Source organism: Miscanthus floridulus, chromosome 8 (assembly GCF_019320115.1).
Source record: "Miscanthus floridulus cultivar M001 chromosome 8, ASM1932011v1, whole genome shotgun sequence".
Taxonomy (NCBI): domain Eukaryota; kingdom Viridiplantae; phylum Streptophyta; class Magnoliopsida; order Poales; family Poaceae; genus Miscanthus; species Miscanthus floridulus.
The window spans coordinates 188,772,444-188,794,459 of NC_089587.1; the positions used below are offsets into that span (position 1 = coordinate 188,772,444).

General features: G+C 44.2%; 3 protein-coding genes across 4 annotated transcripts; all 3 read left to right on the forward strand.

Moving 5' to 3' along the window:
- Positions 1–3,341: 3,341 nt before the first annotated feature.
- LOC136474327 (protein STRICTOSIDINE SYNTHASE-LIKE 10-like) lies at positions 3,342–4,645 on the forward strand. The gene has a single exon (XM_066471919.1). The coding sequence runs from the start codon at positions 3,434–3,436 to the stop codon at positions 4,478–4,480; it is 1,047 nt and encodes a 348-aa protein (XP_066328016.1). The 5' UTR covers positions 3,342–3,433; the 3' UTR covers positions 4,481–4,645.
- Positions 4,646–8,562: 3,917 nt separating this feature from the next.
- LOC136474328 (GDSL esterase/lipase LTL1-like) lies at positions 8,563–10,487 on the forward strand. Its single transcript, XM_066471920.1, has 5 exons — positions 8,563–8,841; positions 8,944–9,071; positions 9,178–9,420; positions 9,701–9,953; positions 10,061–10,487. The coding sequence occupies exons 1-5, from the start codon at positions 8,598–8,600 to the stop codon at positions 10,294–10,296; spliced, it is 1,104 nt and encodes a 367-aa protein (XP_066328017.1). The 5' UTR covers positions 8,563–8,597; the 3' UTR covers positions 10,297–10,487.
- Positions 10,488–10,660: 173 nt separating this feature from the next.
- LOC136477776 (ATP-dependent DNA helicase MER3 homolog) lies at positions 10,661–20,161 on the forward strand. 2 transcript variants are annotated; one of them, XM_066476028.1, is made up of 27 exons: positions 10,661–10,924; positions 11,191–11,336; positions 11,599–11,782; positions 11,880–12,041; positions 12,135–12,372; positions 12,475–12,511; positions 12,593–12,639; positions 13,129–13,166; positions 13,336–13,357; positions 13,456–13,668; positions 13,830–13,986; positions 14,060–14,111; positions 14,875–14,946; positions 15,104–15,153; positions 15,282–15,399; positions 15,471–15,534; positions 15,605–15,688; positions 16,364–16,489; positions 16,568–16,764; positions 16,841–17,029; positions 17,116–17,364; positions 17,439–17,488; positions 17,591–17,608; positions 17,713–17,795; positions 18,068–18,350; positions 18,714–18,757; positions 18,885–20,161. In XM_066476028.1, the coding sequence occupies exons 2-27, from the start codon at positions 11,257–11,259 to the stop codon at positions 19,916–19,918; spliced, it is 3,891 nt and encodes a 1,296-aa protein (XP_066332125.1). In that variant the 5' UTR covers positions 10,661–10,924; positions 11,191–11,256; the 3' UTR covers positions 19,919–20,161. The 2 variants fall into 2 exon arrangements, with proteins under 2 accessions (XP_066332125.1, XP_066332126.1); XM_066476029.1 differs by having other exon boundaries at positions 18,894–20,161.
- Positions 20,162–22,016: the final 1,855 nt, after the last annotated feature.

A 22,016-nucleotide genomic window follows, 5' to 3' on the forward strand; every position in this document is an offset into this window, starting at 1 on the left:
ACTGTGAATGGTAGGAAAATCTGCACTAAAGCTACCTATAAAATGTGTAAGCATACTTTGTCTGCTAGATCTAATGCTGGCACTTGCCACTTGAAGAGGCACCAGAAATCTTGTAGGCAGAAAACTGATCAAGCTGCTAGGGTTCAGTCTAGGCTTACTTACAATCCTGATGGTTCTGTGTATAACTAGGACTATAAACCTGATGTTGCTAGATTAGAATTGTGTCTCTTGATTTCTAGGCTTAATTTGCCATTGGGTATTGGTGAGACAAATGCATGGAAGGAGTCATTATTCGTGCTCATAATCCTAGGTTTACTAAGGTTTCTAGACAGACCACCACTAGAGATCTTATTAATCTATTTACTGAATGTCATAATATGCTTAAGGATTTTTGTGTTGTCTGGTGCTTTATCTGTTACTTTGACATCAGACATTTGGTTTGATAATGCTAAGGAGGACTGCATTAGTGTAGTTGCTCATTATGTGAGTGCTGATTGGGAGTTACAAAAAAAGGTTATTGGTCTGAGGTTAATTGAGGTAAAACATACTGGTGAAAATATTACTGAAAAAATTGCTTGTGTGGTTGAGGAATTTAGTTTAATTGACGAGGTTTTCTCTATAACTCTAGAAAATATTTCTAATGCTAATGCTATGGATACTTTAACACCTATGTTTGCTGGTTATTTGGGTTGTAATCCTTCACCTGAGCCTGTAAATCCTAATCAGCATAAGTATAGTCTTCTGCATCAACGTTGTGCTTGTCATATCATTAATCTGATTGTAAAATCTGGTTTAAAGAGGTGCAAACCTTATACATAAGATTTTAGAACTGGTATTAATTTCTTAAATTCTTCTAATCAAAGAATTGCTATGTTTAAGAACTATTGTACTGCTCAGGGTGTTAGACCTAGAAAGTTTGGCTTAGATATAGATGTTAGATGGAATGCTATATACCTTATGCTTAAACACTTAGTTCCATATAAGGATATTCTTTCTGTGTTCATTAATGCAAATTATGGCTCAACATTGTTGACTGCGAGGCATTGGTATATAGCTGAAAAGATATTGGAGTTCCTAAAAATATTTATGAATCCACAGTTATTCTTTCTAGTGTTTACTATCTAACTAGTCCACTTATTCTGCACAATCTGCTAGACATTGCTTCTCATTTGTATGCAAGTGAAAAAGGTCAAAATCTAATAGCTGTTGACTATCCTATGAAGCTTAAATTCCTTAAATACTGGCGGGATATAATTTTGTTATATTCATTTGCTTTCATTCTTGATCTTAGAGCTAAGTTGAGAGGTTTATTTAATGTTCTACAAATACTTAAAGAGAACACTGATGTTGATTACAGTTCATATTATACTGATGTGAAAACTAAAATTTACAAGTTGTTTAACAAATATGAGAGAAAATTTAGTACAGCTAGGTCTCAGAGGCTTGCACAGCCTGTAAGCCATACGGATAAGAAAAAATAGGCATGGGGAAGAATCTTTGGAGGCCCTAGATCATCTGGTGTTGTTGGTCCTTCCTCTGCTTCTGCTACTAGTTGTGAGCTCACAGCTTATCTGGACAGTGACAATGTCACTGCATATGAGGATGACTTCGACTTACTTCTCTGGTAGCGTGATCACAAACTAACCTATCATATCCTATTTATAATGGCTAGAGATATTATGTCTATTCCTATTTCTACTGTCTCTTCATAATCATGTTTCAGCTTGACAGAAAGGATAATTGAAGAGCGACGATGACACTTGTTGCCTGAAACTGTGGAGATATTGGCTTGCATAAATGATTGGGAGTCAGGAGAAAGAAGGTTACAACATGTGTTGACAACCAAGAATTGGAAGACTCATTCAAAAATCTTTATCTTGATGAAGATGCATCTGGAGCTGCTGCTGCTGCTAGCACATCTGGATTTATATCTGTGGCTTCTGCTGGTACTTAGTGTGTGAGACTTAAGAGTTGTGAGACTTGAGAGTGATCTGTTATCTTTGTATCTATGATGTGTGACTGATACTGTTGAACAATGGTTTAAGACTTAATTAAGAGTCGTGTTGCACTCTTTTTCTCTTTTTAGGGTTTCTCACAAGGGTGAGTTCTATCTAAAAAGATTTTTAATAAGGCAACATTGCACAAAAAAACTCAGTTATCTTAATTCCCTTGTGTCCTTTGGTGGCTTTTGTTAAAATTTAGAATCTGTGATCAGTTTATTACTTGTGAATGTGAAATACTGAAATTTGAATGATTTGTAAAATGTGATTGTGAAAACGGAGAAGTGTTGGATGAGAGACGCAGTTTAAGGTGTTTTAAGGGCACCGGGCTGTGGGTTGGCACGGCCCGCGGATTTGACCGTGCTTAGCGGACTGGCATGGCACAGATTTCGGCCCGTAGGGCCGTGCTTGGGCCAAAGGCTAGGCACGAGACCCGAAGGGGCACGGCCCGGGAGGCACGGCGTGCCATGCCGGCCCGTTGGCCAACTATAATCCAGATTAATACACTTGCAATATGCGTAAAAAATCAGATGAAACAACAGACTTTTACAACATACGTATACACCCATTGTAACATATGTAACACATCGATCTACTTTTGCAACATCCATACGAAACACTTACAACATACCTCTGAATCATTTAAAATATTTGAAACATACATTTGCAGCATGCGTTTGCAACATCCAAGAAAGGAAGGGAGCGCAAAGTGCAGCCAGAGAAGCCCGATTCGGGTCTAGCCACTCCGGATCTCGTGATGTCACGAGCTAAGGTCGAGCGTTGTGGCGGCGCCGACGTCGACAGCGGCCATGACCTCCTGGTGGGGAACGGCGGCGGCAGCAGCACCTCGACCCGGCAAGGAAAGGGGCACGGCACGCTAGGGAGGGGACCGGGCACAACGTGACGAGGTGGAGTGGGCACGGTGGGGATGGAGCACGGCGTGGCAGCAGACATGCCGCGACTCGATGCAGGATGGGCCGGGCGGACGACGCGGTGAGCTGTGACGCGCGAAGCGAGGAGTTGAGGATTTATGTCGACTGTCGCAATATAGATAGAGTAGATATAGGAGAGAGCGTAGGTAAATACTGGCCTGGTCTATAAACCGAGTCCGATAATCGGAGGTCACCTTCCGTTCTTCCGTCTGGAACATGTAGACAGCCCAAAGGCAAACGGAGAATTACGGAACAGAGCACTGGGGCCTCAAACCGAGTCCGATAAGCCGAACGTCCGAGACCAACGAGTCGGAGTCCATTGCCCGATTCGTAAAGAAGCTACTCCAGCCAGGCTAATAAAAGGAGGAGGCGCCCTTGCTTCTCTCCACCACACCAAAGGCACCGTTCGCAAAGCCTTCAGCAAACGAACGCAAGGTCCAAGCCACCAAGCCCACGACACGAACACTGTCTGCGGCTGCGCCCTCGAAAACCGCAGAAACCATGGCGATCCGCACGGGGAACAAGCTTGCTCGGGCATTGGCGATCTGGTGCCTCGCCGTCCTGCTGCTACTCTTGCCGTGCGCGGCCCGCCCCATCTCCGAGACGAGCACCATCGACGGGAGCCGGAGCAAGCACCTGCCACTCCGGGGATCGCTGCTGCGCGGCCCGGAGAGCGTGGCCTTCGACGGCGCGGGCGCCGGTCCTTACAGCGGCGTCTCCGACGGCCGCGTCCTCAAGTGGAACGGCTTCGCGCGTGGGTGGTCGACGTACACGTACAGCCCGGGCTACGACGCCGAGGCCTGCACGGCGTCCAGGGCTCGGCCGGCGGAGCTCACCGAGAGCAAGTGCGGCCGCCCGCTAGGCCTGCGGTTCCACCACCGGTCAGGCAACCTTTACATCGCGGACGCGTACAAGGGGCTGATGCGCGTCGGCCCGGGCGGCGGCGAGGCCACGGTGCTGGCCGCGGAGGCCGACGGCGTGCCGCTCCGCTTCACCAACGGGGTCGACGTCGACCAGGTCACCGGGGACGTCTTCTTCACGGACAGCAGCATGAACTACCCGCGGTCGCAGCACGAGAGGGTGACCGCCACCGGGGACTCGTCCGGCCGCCTCATGAAGTACAACCCCAAGACGGGCCAGGTTACCGTGCTGCAGGCCGGCGTCACGTACCCCAATGGCCTCGCCATTAGCGCCGACAGGACGCACCTCGTGGTCGCGCTCACTGGGCCGTGCAAGCTGCTTAGGTACTGGATCGAGGGTCCCAAGGCGAGCACGTCTGAGCACCTCGCTGACTTGCCGGGGTACCCTGACAATGTGAGGGCCGATGGCAGAGGAGGGTTTTGGGTGGCGCTGCACCGGGAGAAGATGGAGCTGCCCTTTGGCCCGGACAGCCACCTGCTCGCCGTCAGGGTCGGAGCCGACGGGCAGGTGGTCCAGGTGATGAGAGGGCCCAAGAGCGTGAGGCCGACGGAGGTGGTGGAGAGGGAAGGCGGGAAGCTGTACATGGGCTCCGTAGAACTACCGTATGTCGCCGTTGTTAGGGAATAGCGACTTCGTTTTGTAATTACGTTTTGTGTTTGGAATTTTATATGTCGTGCTATGTTTTACGTTTTGTGTTATGGAATAGTGACTTCGTTTTGTAATTACTGTCCGTGGGCACGGGCACTGTGTATCTTCATAGATCCACGTATTTCAAATTCAAACTTTGTTATATTTGACCAATAATTAATCTAATAATATAAAAAGTTTATGGTAATACTAGATTTGTCTTTACAAATACTTTCTAATGATACTTTTGTTGTTGCCATAAATTACATGCAATAGTATAAATTAACGGTTATATATGCACCAAGTCAAATCGTGTCTTATATCTTGATGAGACGGAGGGAGTAGCATTCAGTTAGTGGGCAGAATAGCTTCAGATTGGAAGCCTTGGATCTTTACTGTTTTTCCCTTGTAATCAAACTGGAACCATTTCTCAGCCCGATAAACCTCCATAGGACTGTGCCCTGCTAACCAGTCCATACCCAATATAATATCATAGCAACTGAGAGGAATGATCTTGAAAGAATTCCTGAAAGTAATTCCTTGTATGACCCATAGTTGATCAGGTAGTTCATGGGTGCACTGAAGGATATCCCCATTGGCTACTCTGACTTGGACTTGGTGTTGCAATTGCAATGCCTTCCTTCCCTGTACAGCAGCAGCTATAGGTGCTCACTAATGAAGCAGTGTGTACTGCCAGAATCCATCAGCATATAAACCTCTTGATTAGCCCAAAATCCCCTCAGTCTGACAGATTAGTTCCCTTCTGTTCCCTTCATGGCTTGTAAAGAGATTGCAAGAAGTTCCTCCCCAGATTAAGTTTCCTCTTCGTCATGCGAGTGATGCTCTGACTGGTTATGCTCATCTCTATCTGGCACCGGCTGTCTGCCCCGCCTCGCCTGGTTATGCTGGGACTGGCACCGGCTACGCAGAGCCTCAGCTAGGCGCTAACGCACCGATGCACAGTACACCCGCACTTGGTAGTTGGTACGAGTAAACTCCCGCTCGCACCAGCTTGCAGCAAATCATCCTCCGATGCCGTGCCGGGCTGCCGGCTGCGGATCTCTGTACTGCGGCCGTTTCCTCCAGTGCACCATGCCACCATCCGCCAGTCGAAGATATCAGCAGCAATGAATCAGACGACGCCAGTTACTCCGGCATAACTCGTTGCTTGGATTGGAAAGCTTTACGAGGCCTTCGACGCTTCGCTGTTCGCTCCTCAGGCTTCCGGAAGCAGGATCAGGACCGCTTTGGACGGCGATGCTGAATTGGGAGTAACTTCAGGCCTGGGGAGGAACTCAGTGGAGGTAACCCAGTGCTGGTGGTTCTGTACTATACACGAGACCAGATCTGAAACAAACAAGGGATCACAGTCATTTACTACAGTGACTGACCAATGGCGATCCGCCGATCTGATGCAAGGAAGAAACGAACAAGGAACGTCACTGTGGGTGAACAGGCACACAGGTAAAACCACCAGAGTACATTCGGAGTTTCCTGCACTGTCATAGTGCCTGTAAACACTGTAGCACAGAATTCGATCCGGGTGAGATCTGGTCTGATCAGTCCTCTGTTCCACAGGTCACAACCACCCGAAGGTGAAAAACTCTTGTTTAGTTACTTAAAATCCAAACTTTGGCACTATACAAAAAGAAGATTTTCCGTCACATCAAACTTGCGGTACATGCATGTAGTACTAAATGTTGACGAAATCAAAAACTAATTACACAGTTTGGTTATACTTTGCGAGACGAACATTTTAAATCTAATTAGTCAACGATTAAACAATTATTACCAAATACAAACGAAATCCTACATTGCGCTACAGTGCTGGCCGATTCCGTCGGCGCCAATTCGGCGGCCAACTAAACGGGGCCAAAAACTGGATCCCCACCCCAGAGCGTGAGGTCGTGGTACACTGGTACGTCCGCGGCCAGGTCAGAAATTGCAGCGGCAGGAGCGTGGTGGACTGGTGGGTACAATCTGTCGTGCGCTGGTGCTCGCCCAGCCTTGCAGTTTTTTCCCCGTGTTGGCTCATAAGTAATGGTTGGAAGTTTCGTTCGTTAATTTTTTTTTGTTTAAGAAAAATATTGTTCGTTGGTTGATAAAGTACGACTTATAAGGTAAGCAAATAAAGAGTTTATTGTAAAGTACAAGAGTGCTACAGGAGGATCAGTCCAGGACTGTACTGTACTGTTCCAATGAATGCAAATCGTTGTTCTTGCGTGGAACGACCAACAGTCGTGCGTGCGTGCTTCGCTACTCGTTACTCTCACTCCAATTCCCAGCTCAATCGCTTTTCAAAAACTACAGCGGTACAAACTAACACTCTACTCACTCCGTCTCAAAATAATTGTAAACTTTAGAGTTTAAAATTTGTCCCACAAAAAATAGTACTTTGACTCGTCTGCCACAAAATACAAAGAAGTGTCTGAATGCTTCTATTCACACATATACACCAAAAAAGTAAAATAGTCACAAAAGATAAGGGGCATTTTTGTAATTTCCCATATAGCATTGGTTCGTGTGCCCAGTTCTAAAATTATATTTATTTTGAAACAGAGGGAGTAGCTAGGATCCCGACAATTCAGAGAGTGTTAAGGAAGATGAATTGGCAGCTGTTGAATTGTGAAGGGGATCGAGCAGTACAGCTGTACAGGCAACTGTGGCACCACGGTGGATTTTCAAAACGTCGTGGGGGTGGAGTGGCGTGGCGTGGCGGTGGTTAATTCATCTTTAACATTCTACCCCACCCATTTATGGATTTCACATGACGTGTTAGTTACTGTACTTTGCTCATGGCTGGCTGGCAGCGTAATAAATGAAAAGCAGGGTATAAGTATTGTAAGGCCATGTTTAGTTCAAAAAGTTTTCTCAAGTGTTGCAGTAGCACATTGAATCTTGCGATATGCGCATGGAACATTAAATGTAGACGAAAAAAACTAATTGCACAGTTGGGTTGAAAATCGCGAGACGAACGTTTTGAGCCTAATTAGTCCATAATTGAACACTAATTGCCAAATAAAAACAAAAGTGCTACACTAGCCAAATTCCCAAATTTTCGTGAACTAAATGCGGCCTAAATACGGAGTACGTAGACTGGAAGGTGTGTATCTTTCTGGTAAGTTCTTGATGTTAGGTGTCGGCTGAATCACCCTTGTTCTGCCAAAATTGAATAGGCAGTCTACTTGTATGAGCAGTACATTGATATTGATTTCAGCGAGACGGTGAGATGGTAGGAACGTCTCTGACAGATGCAGTCTCGCATCTTTAATTTTGCCTGTCTGTGAATCCATTTCGTTTTCCACCTTGCCAACAGGTTTACAGGATCGTCGGATAGTCGACGAGTTGCTAAAAGATGAAAAAATTACAGAGGAGAAACTCATTGTCTCATGCTGAACCTTTATGATCAGTTCATTCGGTTCGGTGATTACTGAAAAGAACACTTGTAAATAGTGAAATGTTTTCATAGCATTATGCAACTACAAGGGCATGGAGTATCTAGCAATTGCTCTTCTCCTAGTATTTCATAAACTTTTTTTTTTACAGCAATTCCCTATTTTCCGGTACTACAAACTGAATGAAACAGTTCAGCTGTACTGTACTAGATTGTTTTAGCATTATAGATCCTTCTTAAATAACTGAAACATTGTATCTTCCCCGATGCCCACAACACGCTAACGACGTGCCAAACAACACACTAACGACGAGCAAGCAGATTTTCGGCGGTACAGTGTTAGGATCGGGGATTAACAACTCATCTTCCAAATTCGAAAGCCCACTCTGGCCGTGCAGCCCATTCTCATTGGTGGTGGACAAAAGGATTCTGCGACCTGCAGTATGCTGCAACTACAGGCTGACACAGTCCTGCTGGGCTAGCTGTTGGGGCACATGATCCAAGGCTGCCGGGGGTACTAAAAGTGACAAACCACACAACCACCTCGCATGTGTGCATTTGCTAGGGGTAGGGGCGACCACTGGCCTAGTGGCCTTCCTTCATCAGCTTGTATGGGTGCAACGCATGCAAGATGGCGATCAAGGCCGGCCGGCCGGCCTCTATAAAGCACACTGCACACGCTCACCAGTCAGTCACCACCTCTACCCGGACGAGACTTCCGCGATGGCTGCTGCTCTTATGCCTCCGCTCGTCGTCTCCCTCCTCCTCTGCCTGCTGGCGGCGGCTGCCCCGACGGCGTCCGCGGCGCGGGCCTTCTTCGTCTTCGGCGACTCCCTCGTCGACAACGGCAACAACAACTACCTGCTGACCACGGCGCGCGCCGACGCGCCGCCCTACGGCATCGACTTCCCCACGCACCGCGCGACGGGCCGCTTCTCCAACGGGTTCAACATCCCCGACATCATCAGTAATATATATATAACGCCATTGATGATTGATCATCTATGCCTCCTTCATAGAAATGACGTGTCGCATACGCGCAGACACACATGCTGACACTTGCTTTCAGGCGAGCACCTCGGGGCCGAACCTTTGCTGCCGTACCTGAGCCCCGAGCTCCGAGGGGAGAAGCTGCTCGTCGGCGCCAACTTCGCGTCGGCCGGCGTCGGGATCCTCAACGACACGGGAATACAGTTTGTACGGGAGGATGCTAGCTACTCATTTCAACCTCTGTCACACTCACGCACACACGCATGCTGTAGCTCCGAATTCTGACGTCCTGCCATGCATCGTGCGCGCGCAGGTGAACATCATCAGGATCGGCGACCAGCTGCAGTACTTCCGGGAGTACCAGCGGAAGCTGAGAGCCCTCATCGGCGAGCCGCAGGCGACGCAGCTCGTGAACCAGGCCCTGGTGCTCATCACGCTGGGCGGCAACGACTTCGTGAACAACTACTACCTGGTGCCCATGTCCGTGCGCTCGCGCCAGTACGCGCTCCCGGACTACGTCCGCTTCATCATCTCCGAGTACAGGAAGATCCTCTCGGTAATTAAAGTGTACTGAACGACTCTCTACACTCTAGCAACCACCAGCAGTTACAGCTACCAATCCACAAGATACCATGGTACACAACAAAATAGCTTCAGCCAAACCATCGGCCGAATAGCTTCCATGCCGTGCACACCCCCACTGCACACGCACTCAAACTCAGTCGGTGACTCACTTGAATGTCCACCAACAACAAGCACATGGTGGTCGTCGTAGGATTCGCTCCTAGGTCGCCGCGCAACATGTGTGACCAACGCATGCATATGTCATTGTGCAGAGGCTGTACGAGCTGGGTGCGCGGCGCGTGATCGTGACGGGGACGGGGCCGCTCGGGTGCGTCCCGGCCGAGCTGGCGCTGCACAGCCAGAACGGCGAGTGCGCGGCGGAGCTGACGCGCGCCGTGAACCTCTTCAACCCGCAGATGGTGGACATGGTGCGCGGCCTCAACCGCGCCATCGGGGCCGACGTCTTCGTCACCGCCAACACCTACCGCATGAACTTCGACTACCTCGCGAACCCGCAGGACTTCGGTGAGCTAGATCAGACACGGTGGCGACGGTGTTTCCATGGGAAACTAAACCAACCAAGCGGGTCGATCGGTGACAATTGAATCTCCTTGTGCTGCTTTCTTTTGCAGGGTTCACGAACGTGCAGGTGGCGTGCTGCGGGCAGGGCCCGTACAACGGGATCGGGCTGTGCACGGCGGCGTCGAACGTGTGCGCCAACCGGGACGTGTTCGCGTTCTGGGACGCGTTCCACCCCACGGAGAGGGCCAACCGCATCATCGTCTCCCAGTTCATGCACGGCGACACGGACTACATGCACCCCATGAACCTCAGCACCATCCTCGCCATGGACCAGGAGGGCCTGTAGTCTAGCTTTGATCACAGCCGGACACGAGTTGTACGTACATGTGTGTGATGTGTCACGTACCTAGCACGCTAGCCATGTGCTGGACGATCAGTTTGCCAAGATTCGTGCCTTAATCCAAGCGACAGTGTTTTTCCTGATGTGTGATGTGTCATGTTATAAACATAATTAGTAATTGGTTTTGATCGATCTTACTGTCATATATGCTCTGTGCATTTGTTTTGTTGGTGTTGGCTCGTTGTTACTAAATCACCATTTGCATCCGTGGCCTCAGTTGTCACGGTGTCGGCGTGCTCTCTCCTCTGTTCCCACTGCACACGGGACTACGGGAGTAGTGGAGACCGGAGCAGGAAGCCGTGCCAAACAACGAGTCCCCGCGCCCGCCTGCAAAATCCACGGGCACAATTTGAATCTCTTCTTCCTCCGCACAACGACTCAGCAGCTCCTTCTCTTCCACCCCACAACTCCACCAGACCACCACAACACCACAAACATCCGCGCGCTACGCTCAACCCTCTCGAAGCTAGCAGACGCTCCTCTGATCCTCTCTCTCTCTCTCTCTCTCCGCCGTCTCGTCAACAGCCTCTCCCGCCTCTCGCTGCAGTCTCCTCCGGTCTGATTCCACCAGCGAGTAAGTTCCCGCTCCCCCACTCGTACCTCGCTCCGCAATTCAGTTCGACATATAGATCATCCTGCCGACTCGGCTGGAAGCGATGCCGCGCGCAAGGTGTTCGACGATACTCCTCGCGATGGATTCTCGCCACCGATGGCTTGGATTTTTTTACCCTCGATCGCTCGGGCTTTTCATTTCACCACTGATCACTATTCACTCCGCTAGTCGATTGCTCACCGGTCACCGCTAGTCGATTGCTCACCGCGATCGTTCGGATTCTGCAGGAGGCGGACTCTGTGCGGCATCGATCTCAAGTGACACCCGCTTGCGGTCAGGTCGCCCGACCGAGGATGGGTTCTCTCGCCGATCCGTACGCGCTACGCTGTGTCTCTGACCTGCCCCCGCCATTCCGCTCCGTGTTCAGGTTCAGGTGCGACCCGTGCGCTGATTATCAAGCTACACGTTCGAATTTTGCTGTTCATACGCCGTGTTTCTGCACTATTGTCTTTGTTCAGTTGCGTGACTGCAGCACCCTCATGTAGATGGTTCGAATTGAGTAGTAGTCTCGCGTATTGCATGAGATTATAATGCTAGGTTAATGGAATTTGGAATTATGGGAAATATAAAGTAATATTGAGATGCTGTGGTATAGAGGTGGGATTTAGTAAAGTAATGTTTTGGTTTCTCTGCAGATACTTTAATTCCTTGCAGAGCGAGTGCTTTCATGTGTGCTTCTTCTCGGATGTGAACATGGTTATCTCGGCACCCACGGGGAGTGGGAAGACCGTACTCTTTGAACTCTGCATTCTGAGGCTCCTCTCAAGGTTCCTTTCACCAGATTGGAGGTTCAATTTGAATAAAGGAACTCTGAAAACAGTATGTGCTGATTCTGGATGCCATTCCTAAAAAAACTGGGAGTTTAGGATTCGGGTATTTTATTGTTATCGTGTGGTTCACTGGATTTATATGGCAGATCTACATTGCACCCTCCAAGGCATTGGTGCAGGAAAAGCTGCGGGACTGGAACATGAAGTTGGGCCCATTGGCGATCAATTGCTTGGAGATGACTGGTGACAGTGAATTTTACGACAATAAAGCTATACATGATGCTGATTTAATCCTCACCACTCCAGAGGTCCATGTCACTACTTACTTTCATCTGCAGAAGTTAAGATGATAGCCTGCTAACCAATATCTTGCTTTCTCACTGGAATTGTAATACATGCAGAAGTTTGATTCTATGAGTCGACATGGTATAAAAGGTGGTAGATTGGGTTTCTTCTGTGACATTGCTCTCGTCCTTATTGATGAAGTTCACCTTCTCAATGATCCACGTGGAGCTGCATTAGAAGCAGTTGTCAGTAGGATAAAAATGCTTTCACGACATGACAACATGAAATCTTTTCCTCTGGCTAATGTTCGATTCATAGCTGTTTCTGCTACTATCCCTAATATTGAGGACATAGGTTTGTAACTCTACACAGTAAATTCTCAACATACCATTTACATTGCCATATCACGCTCCAGCAAAGAAAGTTATGTTTCTCATTAATATTACAAAATTTCAGCACAGTGGCTCCTAGCACCCCCAGAAGGAATCAAAAGGTGACTAACACAATTTATTTTGAGGATTTTGTGGAGTACTCCCAATAAATTTACCTTATCTGTGGTATCCTCCTTTTGCAGATTTGGAGAAGAAATGAGGCCAGTGAAGTTGACAACCAAGGTCTTTGGTATGATTGAGACTTCTTATATATTAGAATCAAACTGACCACATGTCAAGGGCTCATGTCTGTAACAAACACTGATGCAATACATTGCCAACCCTTAAGATTAGCTTATCAAGAAGCTGCTCTAACTTAGTTATGCTGCAGCAAACTTTTTGTGCTAATCTGGCAGTAAATGCTCTCCTATCATATGTTGCTTGAAGGATCAACACCAAGTCATTGAAGTGTTTCAGTTTTTATCAATAATGATTTGATTGTTTTTCTATGCCATTTAAGTTACATTTGATTTACTTATGTAAAACACCTCTTGTACAAAATAACCGCAATTTTCCTTTCTCTAGATAAACCTGTGTTTTTCGTGCTACTAGGTAAAATTTATGAACATATATACACATGGTACAAATTGCTAGCATCTTCCCAATGATCTTTCAGCTTCCACTTCGTCAGCCATTTGTGTGCCGCTAATTCTTTCCTTTTTCTTTGTGTGCTATTTAGGTTATGCTCCAGCTAAAAACGACTTCCTTTTTGAGAGGGTATGCATCTTTACTATCCAAAATCTTCCTTCTTCACAGTTAGAATAAAAATTAGCAGGGAGGTTTTAAGTCAGAATTGCATCTCCCTGAGTTGTATCATATTGTTTCAAATAGTTGTACTTTATATAATGCTAACTACTTGATTCTTTTTGTTTGTTTCAACTTGTAGAGGTTGCAAAGTTTTATTTATGGTAAGTAAAATCCCCACATCACTCAATAGCATTGCACATCATGTAAATTACAGTTTTAAAAATCAATACTAGAAATATAAATGAAATATTGATTACAGATATACTGATGCAACATTCAAGAGGGAAGTCTGCACTTATTTTCTGTTCTACAAGAAAAGGTGCACAAGAAGCAGCGCAGTGCCTTTCACAAACTGGAGCATCACTTGGCTATTCGAATCCATTTATGAAATCGATGCAGCAGTATGAACATCTAAAGGAGGCTTCCCTAACCTGTAGTGACAAGCAACTTCAGGCTTGCATTGTACATGGAGGTTATATGGAATCTTGTTCCCTGGGCACCCATAATACCTTCCTTAACTTTGCAACCTCCATTTTTTTAGTAATGTCTTTTTAGGTGCCCATGTTAGTTGATACACTTAGCCTAAACACTTTAATTGATTGCTTAACTGATGCAATCCTGTTCCATTTTCAGTTGGTTTTCATAATGGTGGTCTTTGCTTAAAAGACCGAGGTCTTGTTGAGGGGCTTTTCCTCAAGGGTGATCTTCAAGTCCTATGCACAACGAATACTTTGGCACATGGCATCAACTTACCTGCACATACAGTTGTGATAAAGTCAACACAGTTTTTGTAAGAATGAATTTTTAGATATGGCATCAATTAAATTGAACTTCTAGTTTTTGACATAGATTCTATTATGCAGCAACAAGGAGAAGGGCCTATATGTTGAATATGAGAGGTCCATGGTGCTTCAGGTGTACTACTAAGTCTATATGTCCTAGAAAACTCTTCGCCTAAAAAAAATCCTATAAAACTATTATCTTTGATATGCAGGAATAGATACTCCATCTTGGTTCACATCTTACTGTGATTTTGTATGGTTAACGTGTAGCTTCATTGTTGTTTGTTCATTGCTTAATTTCTTTTACTTCTTTCTGAACTAATAGGTCAGATTTGATAATTTGAGGCATACAAACTACTGAATTTGTTTAAAATTATAACTTGCACAGACGTGTGCTAAACCTTTAGCAAAAGATGGTTCTGGAATATATCATTGGCACTTTTGTTTAAGAAAGCAGGAGCGCTGGATATCTTACCTCATCTTATATATATAGGTTGAATTTTACTTATACTGAAATACTTCAATATTTATATCTCTTCTTCCTGGGAATAAAGGGTTTCACTTATGAAGTAACCCTACATTTCCACAGCGTTCAACAAGGCTTTTAGATTTCTATTTAATTGACTGGACTCAGTAGTTTAGTCTGCTAGTGGCTCTGCCTATGCTTGTACTGTAGTTATTTTCTTTGTACTCTGTTGTTTTAGATTACACATATCACCAATAGTAGGGTCCTCTCCTACGGCATTTCCCTAAAATATATAGAAATTTATATTTAAATGTATACCAAATTTAACAGTTCAACTTAACACATTTAGTGATTTCAATTTTAAATATAAAATGTATTATATGACTATCCTCTTGTTTTTGAGAAAGCTTCTGTTTGGGCTGATCGGCAGATGTGTGGGAGGGCTGGACGTCCACCATTCGATGATACTGGAACAATTATAATCATGACAAGAAAAGAGACAGTAATCATCATGTGTTTCCACTCTTATTAATTTTGTCAGTTGTGCAATAATTTGACAGGATCTATTTCCTGGCTTATTCGTTCAAGAGAAAAAAAAAATCCTGGCTTATTGAACTAACATGGCTTATTGAACTAACATGTTTAAGTTTTCCTTTTAGGTTCATCTATATGAGAACCTTCTAAATGGTTGTGAAATGGTGGAGTCTCAGTAAGTGCTTGATGTCTAATCAGAAACTAGTGTCTCATGTGATATTTCACCTAAAAGAAGACCGTGATATGCACTGCATATAATTTTGTACTTCTGACAAAGTATATATACTACATAACTACCACCAGGTTGCTGCCATGTGCAGTGGAGCATCTAAATGCAGAAATCGTTCAGCTGACAGTATCTGACATTATTCTGGCAGTTGAGTGGATCAAGTGCTCGTATTTGTACACCAGAATAAGGAAGGTATGTATGCATACTCTCGTTTAACATTTAAATTTAATGCATGGAATAACTTTAATGAAATAAATTGCTAGAATCCTGAGAACTATGGAGTTAAGAGGGGGACTCCTCAAGATCTCCTTGAAAAGCAAATTCAAGGTACCTTCTTTTGGCATGATGGTTCTGTTATGATGCCTTATGCTTTGATCCTAAGCAGCCGAATATACAGATATATGTGTCCAGAAGATTCATGAGTTGGTGGACTATGGACTGATTTGGACAGATGAAGGAGCTTTCATTCTACAACCACTAGGTAAAGTTTTCTTCTCTCTATCAAAATGAAAATGCAGAAATCACAATTACAAGATGTCATATGGTCCAGCTCTCAATCTGCAGGGATAAAACACTATTTTTTTTGGTTGCTGTGTACTCCCCTCCATTCCAAATTATAAGACGTTTTGGTTTTTCTTGATACATTGCTTTTATTATGTATCTAGACATAGTGTAGCCTAAAATCATATGTTACAAATATAAACCAGCCAGATCCTGAGATCCATCAAGATTAACTCATTATATTGGTCTGGATACGCTCTCCCTACCCCCTGTTCAACATTTTAGGATTGTCGAACAATAAATAGTATTCCGTGAGCTGGGTTTGTTGGATTTGTATGTCTAAGTCCCTAGGGTTCTGATCTGCAAATGTTGCCCCCCTATTTCAGGATTTGCGTTGTGTTACTGTGTGTATCATATAGCTTTAAACAGTGCATGGATCAATTTCGCATAGGCATCATGCATTGTATTTGTGAATCTGTGACAAGCTCACTATATTTTCTGCATTGACTGCCATGTTTCTTGAGGCCCTAATACCTTGGCAGACTTACAGTAAGCTCCAGGTCTGATGGTTTGTCAAAAGGACTCCTTTAAGATCCAATTGTTTTGCAATTGTTTGTCAAAAGGACTCCTTTACGATCTAATTGTTCATTCTCAGAACCAGGGAGGCTGATGGCAAAATTCTACCTGAAGTTTGATACAATGAAGCTTATCGTGAAAGCTTCTGCCTGTTGCAGTTTGGAAGATTTATTGCATGTCATCTGTCACTCTGCAGAAATAACTTGTAGGTAGATGTACATATTTTGAATTGATTATTAAGTGTCAAGCATTTTATTTTATTTTTATTTTTTGATGTATCAAGGGATCCAACTACGCCGAAAGGACAAGAAGATTCTAAATGACATAAATGCCGACAAAGATGGTAGACTCCTATTTCATATTGTCATGGAGAATGGAAAAAGGAAGAAGCGTGTTCAGACAAGAGAAGAGAAAATATTCTTGCTAGCAAATGACTGCTTAACTGGAGACCCCCTAATCCATGATTTATCCCTCAACCAGGTTGCTTGCTTGTCTAGTTGCAAACACCCCTTGATTTTCTCCCCTACTATGTTGACTTAAGTGGACTCCCATGCAGGAAACAAATTCAATATGTTCAAATGGATGTAGGATTGCCAAATGCATGCGAGAATATTTTATATACAAAAAGAACTACAGATCCGCCATAAATTCTATGATCCTTGCAAATAGTCTAAATCAAAAGCTTTGGGAGAGCAGTCCTTTTCTGCTGAAACAACTGCCTGGGATTGGAATTGTAACAGCAAAGGTTATTAATTTTGTGATTGTTATGTAGCCACCGCTGTATCTGCAGCCAGCATAATTAATTCTTGAGTTGATCACTTGCCACCTCAGGCTCTGAAGACTGCTGGAATTTATAGCTTTGAGACCTTGGCAACTGCTGATGCGAGAAAGATAGAATCGGCCACAGGACGCAACTATCCATTTGGGAATCATATCAAAGATTCAATGTCATCATTACCACCCAAAATTGACATAGACATAGAAGAAACTGGAAACAGACTTGGGAAAACGACCATCACTGTAACATTAACTCGTCTATCACAGGCAGTTCGATCCAGTAAACGCAGTTGCGCTGACATGGTACCTTATTTAACTTTGCTTCGGGTCATTGAGTGCTTTTAAAACCAACTAAATGTTATAACATTATTTTTCAGGTTGTGGCCTCAGAGGAAGACAATGTGATCCTCTTTCATGAGAATATAAGGTCAGTGCCTCTCCTCTCAAACCGATCTAATACTTTTGACAATCTATTTTTCATCTGCTGAGGTGGATGGTTGTTTGTTGTTCTTTTGGTTCATTCTTCCAGGACTCAAGAATTCCACAGGTAACACTTTTCAACTTTTGTTATTTTAGGATATGTTAATCCATTCTTCTTCACCAGCATATCTTATTCCAGAATTGCTCACTGGCCAATTTTTTAAAATGCAGCCCATATTCTGTAAAAGTTTTTGTGCCATGCCCCCAGAATGCACGGGTCACTCTGAAGGTTGATCTAATATTTGAAGAATATGGTAATATCACCATCCGAGAATACTTTCTTTCGATGTTGGGTCTCAATAGAGGTTGTGGTTAAGGTTGTTTTTTCTTTTAGCATTGGCGAGTCTGTAACCTTTTAAATCAGTGTACTCGGGGGTTTCCCCCTTATTTCTTCTTCTATAATATAGTGATACACAGTCCTCCTGCATGTTTTACAAAAAAAAAGAGAGAATACTTTCCTTCAAAAATATTATGCACATATCACTTATATGCTCACATAGTTTATGTTTTCAATGCTATGGTGAAGTTGGTCTTGATGTGCACAAGAAGCATATAGTAGGCAGGGAAGATGGTTTGTACGTGACCAAAGAGCATGTGATAGATAAGCTTGAACCTGCATACAATCTCCCTTCAGAGATTTGTTTGGTTAGCTCCAGGACAACTCGAACAAGCCGATCTCAATCTCACACTGAACAGAGCCCTCTTTCCAAAGAGGTTTATGTCATAGAAGATGATGACGTTGCTGTCAGTGCTCTCGAGAAAGCTGATAATGTACTGGGAACCAGAAAATTTAACAACTTGGCTTCACTGTGAGTTCTTAATCTTTTTTTTGGTTGGCTAATAATATATGAATTGATTGCCATCCACCAGCATAACCTTAAATACTGATCAGACTAGGGATTATCCAACCTTCAGCATGTGGCAGATCAGCATACACCACAACTTTATACTGAATGCTTTTGGTCCCTAGATGGTTTTCTTGGGGGATTTGTTACTGGATCCTTTGGTCTTTGGGATCAACCTGTTTTGAACACTCTTTTCTCTCATAATTGAATGGCAGAGCTCCTGCCATTTTTGTTCCAAAAAAAACTTTGTACTTAATCTATTGACTCAAGTCATGTTTTCTGAACCTTGGTCAGTATTTTTGTAACGTGCTATTTTCATGATTATAGGGAGGTCCCAAGCTTTGATCTACTGCCTGAAGAAGAGTATGGAGGTAAGACAATCCTGCAAACAGTATACAGTTAAATGCACTTTATGCTTCATTTGTGCTCCTTCAATTGAAATCTGGAAATTTATTATTAGCTAGCTGAAATGTGCATTATCTTGTTTACATATGCAAGCTGCATCAGCTCCTGGACCAGAACAGGCAGAATGCAAAAGTGCCACAGGCAACACAATTTTCGACCACATACGCAAGAAATCCAAAGAGTTCCCCACTCTGATGGTATCGAAATCCATGGATAGCTCTTATGAACCTCTTATACTGAAGAAGATGAAGATATCAAGGGACCAGTTTGAAGTAGAGCATGGCTGTCTGCATGCGGATGAGGCCACCACAATGGATTTTGAGCCTGTTGAGCCTAGGGTCTCTCCAACCAATACTGCTGAGAAGTGTCGCGGGATCCTGGGTAGAAGTTCAGAAAAGAGCCGCATGCTGTTTGGAATAATGGATAGCCCATCTGAGGAGAGCAAGATGCTGAGCACGACACCAGACAAAAGCTCTCTTCAGAATGCTGGTGGCAAGGAGAGCCCATTGGAGAAGAGCAAGGTAGTGAGCACTTCAGCTGAAAACTCTCTCCAATTTGCAGCTAGGCGGGGTGTCAGCTCATCTGAGAAGAGCAAGATGCTGACAACTCCAGATAAAAGCTCTCTTGTGTTTGCGGGTGGAAAGGAGAGCCCATTGGAGAAGAGCGAGGTACTGAGCACTTCAGCTGAAAACTCTCTCCAATTTGCAGCTAGGCGTGTCAGCTCATCTGAGAAGAGCAAGATGCTGACAACTCCAGATGAAAGCTCTCCAGGGTTTGTGGGCGGAAAGGATAGCCCGCTGGAGAAAAGCAAGATCCTTATTTGTACTCCAGTTGAGTATCCTTTAAAGAAAGGAAATCCAGGTGAAAATCCTTTCAAAACAGGAACTCCAGTTGAAAACTCCCCCCAATTTGCAGCTCAACGTGACAGCCCATCTAAGAATAGGAAATCCTGCATCAGCAGTCCCCTTCCGTACTTCCAGGCTGTTCAATGCACAGAGCAAGTCAGAGTTGCAGCTCAACCTTTCGATATTCAGGAATATGTCAAGGAGATATCGAGAAGCAGAAGGAACAGTCAAGGAGGCGATCCTTTTGCTGGTTACAAGAGTATCTTTTCCTTCCTATACTAGATCTGCTAAAGATCCTGAACAATGTACAGTCAGTTCAATATCCTGCCCATAACATGGAAAAGCATATTCTTTTCTGGCATCAGTTTTGTTACGATTGCTATTCTGTGGTTTGCACTCTGTACACATGACTGGAGTGTGCTTATGTATGGTACATGTACTAGTTACTATTGGCTGCACAAACTATGAACAGCCTGTTGGTTTCGTCGTAAACGATCGTGGATTATTTACTACTGGCTGGTTTGGTGTGAGAGAAAAATACTGTTCCAATTTATAATCCACGATCGTATACGAGCAAGCGAACAGGCTGGAAGTTTTCTGCCGGGTGCCATGCTAGATGCTTCACCTTTGATGCCATGTTGCATGAAACTTCCTGCTTGCCGTCTGACCTCGGACCATCCTGATCTGCACGACAAGAGATTTTCCAGAGCACGCTATGAGGAGCTTCAGTGTGGTTGAGACATAGCTCAAAGCACACATAAAAAACTTGGCAAATAGATCCTCCCTAACCTTTTCTATTAAGGGGGTGTTTGGTTGCCCCTCCTAAATTTTAGTCGCTGTCCCATCGGATGTCTAGACACATGTATGGAGTATTAAATATAGACTAATTACGAAATTAATTGCATAGTTTACTACTAATTTGCGAGACGAATCTTTTAAGCCTAATTAGTCCATGATTCGACAATGGTTTGCTACAGTAAACATGCGCTAATGACGGATTAATTAGGCTTAAAAAATTTGTCTTGTGGAGTACTGACGGATTATGTAATTTGTTTTTTTATTAGCATCCGAATACCCCATGCAATATCCTCCCGACACACCTCCTAAATTTTAGTAGCTGGATCTAAACACCCCTAACTCCAAGAGAGAAATTTTTAAGTAGCGCTGGAATCTTTGTAGGAGCTTGTAATTGTATCCTGCGGTGCGGCCAAAGTGTGCCAAAACTCTGTTCATGTATTAGTCATGAACTTTGGATTTTGATTGTTATTTGGCAGCAAACCACATCCATATAAAAACTTGGCACGGTGTGAAAACTTTGGAGTTTTATCTTAATTCAGATAAACAGCACGTTAGGTTGTTCGGTTGGCTGGTTCATATCGTTGTTGGTTCGTGAAGAAGTACTGCTGGCTGGTTTGTGTGAGAGAAAAATACTGTTCCGGCTGGAAATTTACGATCGTTTACGACAAGCCACAGCCAAACGAACAGGCTGTAGATTGTTCTCCCAAAATGAAGAGAAAAAACAGTATTCTTTGATGCAATGAACCTGTAAGGGTTGGTGCTAGCTGTCGTCTAAACACGTTTTTTAAAATGTTACACAACAAGAACATAAGACACAACTAGCACAAGTGCATTCAACATCAACGTGCATTCATGTTGCATCTCGTATTTTTTGCCATGCAGAGTTTTTTAAAACACGTATAGACATCGATTATAATGTTTTGAGGATTGTTCAATATATTTTGGGTATTTTCTCATTTTCTAGATATAAATATATATTTTGAAACTTCGAGAGATATTTTTATGAGCTTGAACTATTTTATTTGGGTTGGTCGTTCCCAACTCATCTCTAGGATTTTTCTCGGGCCTTTTTGAAGTTTAGAAACATTTTTTTGTGATTTAAAAAGCTTATAATATATTTACTGGATTTTCATATTAACTAAAAAGGTGATGAAATCGTCTCCAGAACCTTAAATCTAGGTTAAGGAGATAATTTAAATGGTTTTGCGAGTTTAGAAACAATGATTCGTGGTTTTGAAGTTTGAACTTTTTATCTTTTCTGTATTCTAATTCTAATATTCTACTGTATGTCCGGTGAGCTGTGACCCAGCCCATCCCGTACACCCCGAGTGGCCCAACTAGCCCACGTATATACTCCAAACCTAACCCTAGCAATACATTTCGCTCCCCAGCGGCGGCGGCCTGGCAGCGTTCGGCTGGTATGAAAATTTTAGTGTCCATGGAAAACGATGTCTGGAATCAGCCTTTAGCTGTGGCATGTCGTAAACGATCAGTCAGAAAAGTATTTTTCTCTCACATAAACTAGCCAACAGTACTTTTTCACAAACCAGTAACGATATGAACCAGCTAACCGAATAGACTG

What these genes read in the sequence shown, in the direction of transcription:
- LOC136474328 (XM_066471920.1), top strand. Translation starts at nt 8,598, where the DNA reads ATGGCTGCTGCTCTTATGCCTCCGCTCGTCGTCTCCCTCCTCCTCTGC. An exon ending in ACGACACGGGAATACAGTTT is followed by an intron (nt 9,072 to 9,177) that starts GTACGGGAGGAT and finishes GTGCGCGCGCAG; the next exon opens with GTGAACATCATCAGGATCGG. An exon ending in AGTACAGGAAGATCCTCTCG is followed by an intron (nt 9,421 to 9,700) that starts GTAATTAAAGTG and finishes GTCATTGTGCAG; the next exon opens with AGGCTGTACGAGCTGGGTGC.
- LOC136477776 (XM_066476028.1), top strand. Translation starts at nt 11,257, where the DNA reads ATGGGTTCTCTCGCCGATCCGTACGCGCTACGCTGTGTCTCTGACCTG. An exon ending in CCCTAATATTGAGGACATAG is followed by an intron (nt 12,373 to 12,474) that starts GTTTGTAACTCT and finishes ACAAAATTTCAG; the next exon opens with CACAGTGGCTCCTAGCACCC. An exon ending in TCTAATATTTGAAGAATATG is followed by an intron (nt 17,796 to 18,067) that starts GTAATATCACCA and finishes GCTATGGTGAAG; the next exon opens with TTGGTCTTGATGTGCACAAG.
- LOC136474327 (XM_066471919.1), top strand. Translation starts at nt 3,434, where the DNA reads ATGGCGATCCGCACGGGGAACAAGCTTGCTCGGGCATTGGCGATCTGG.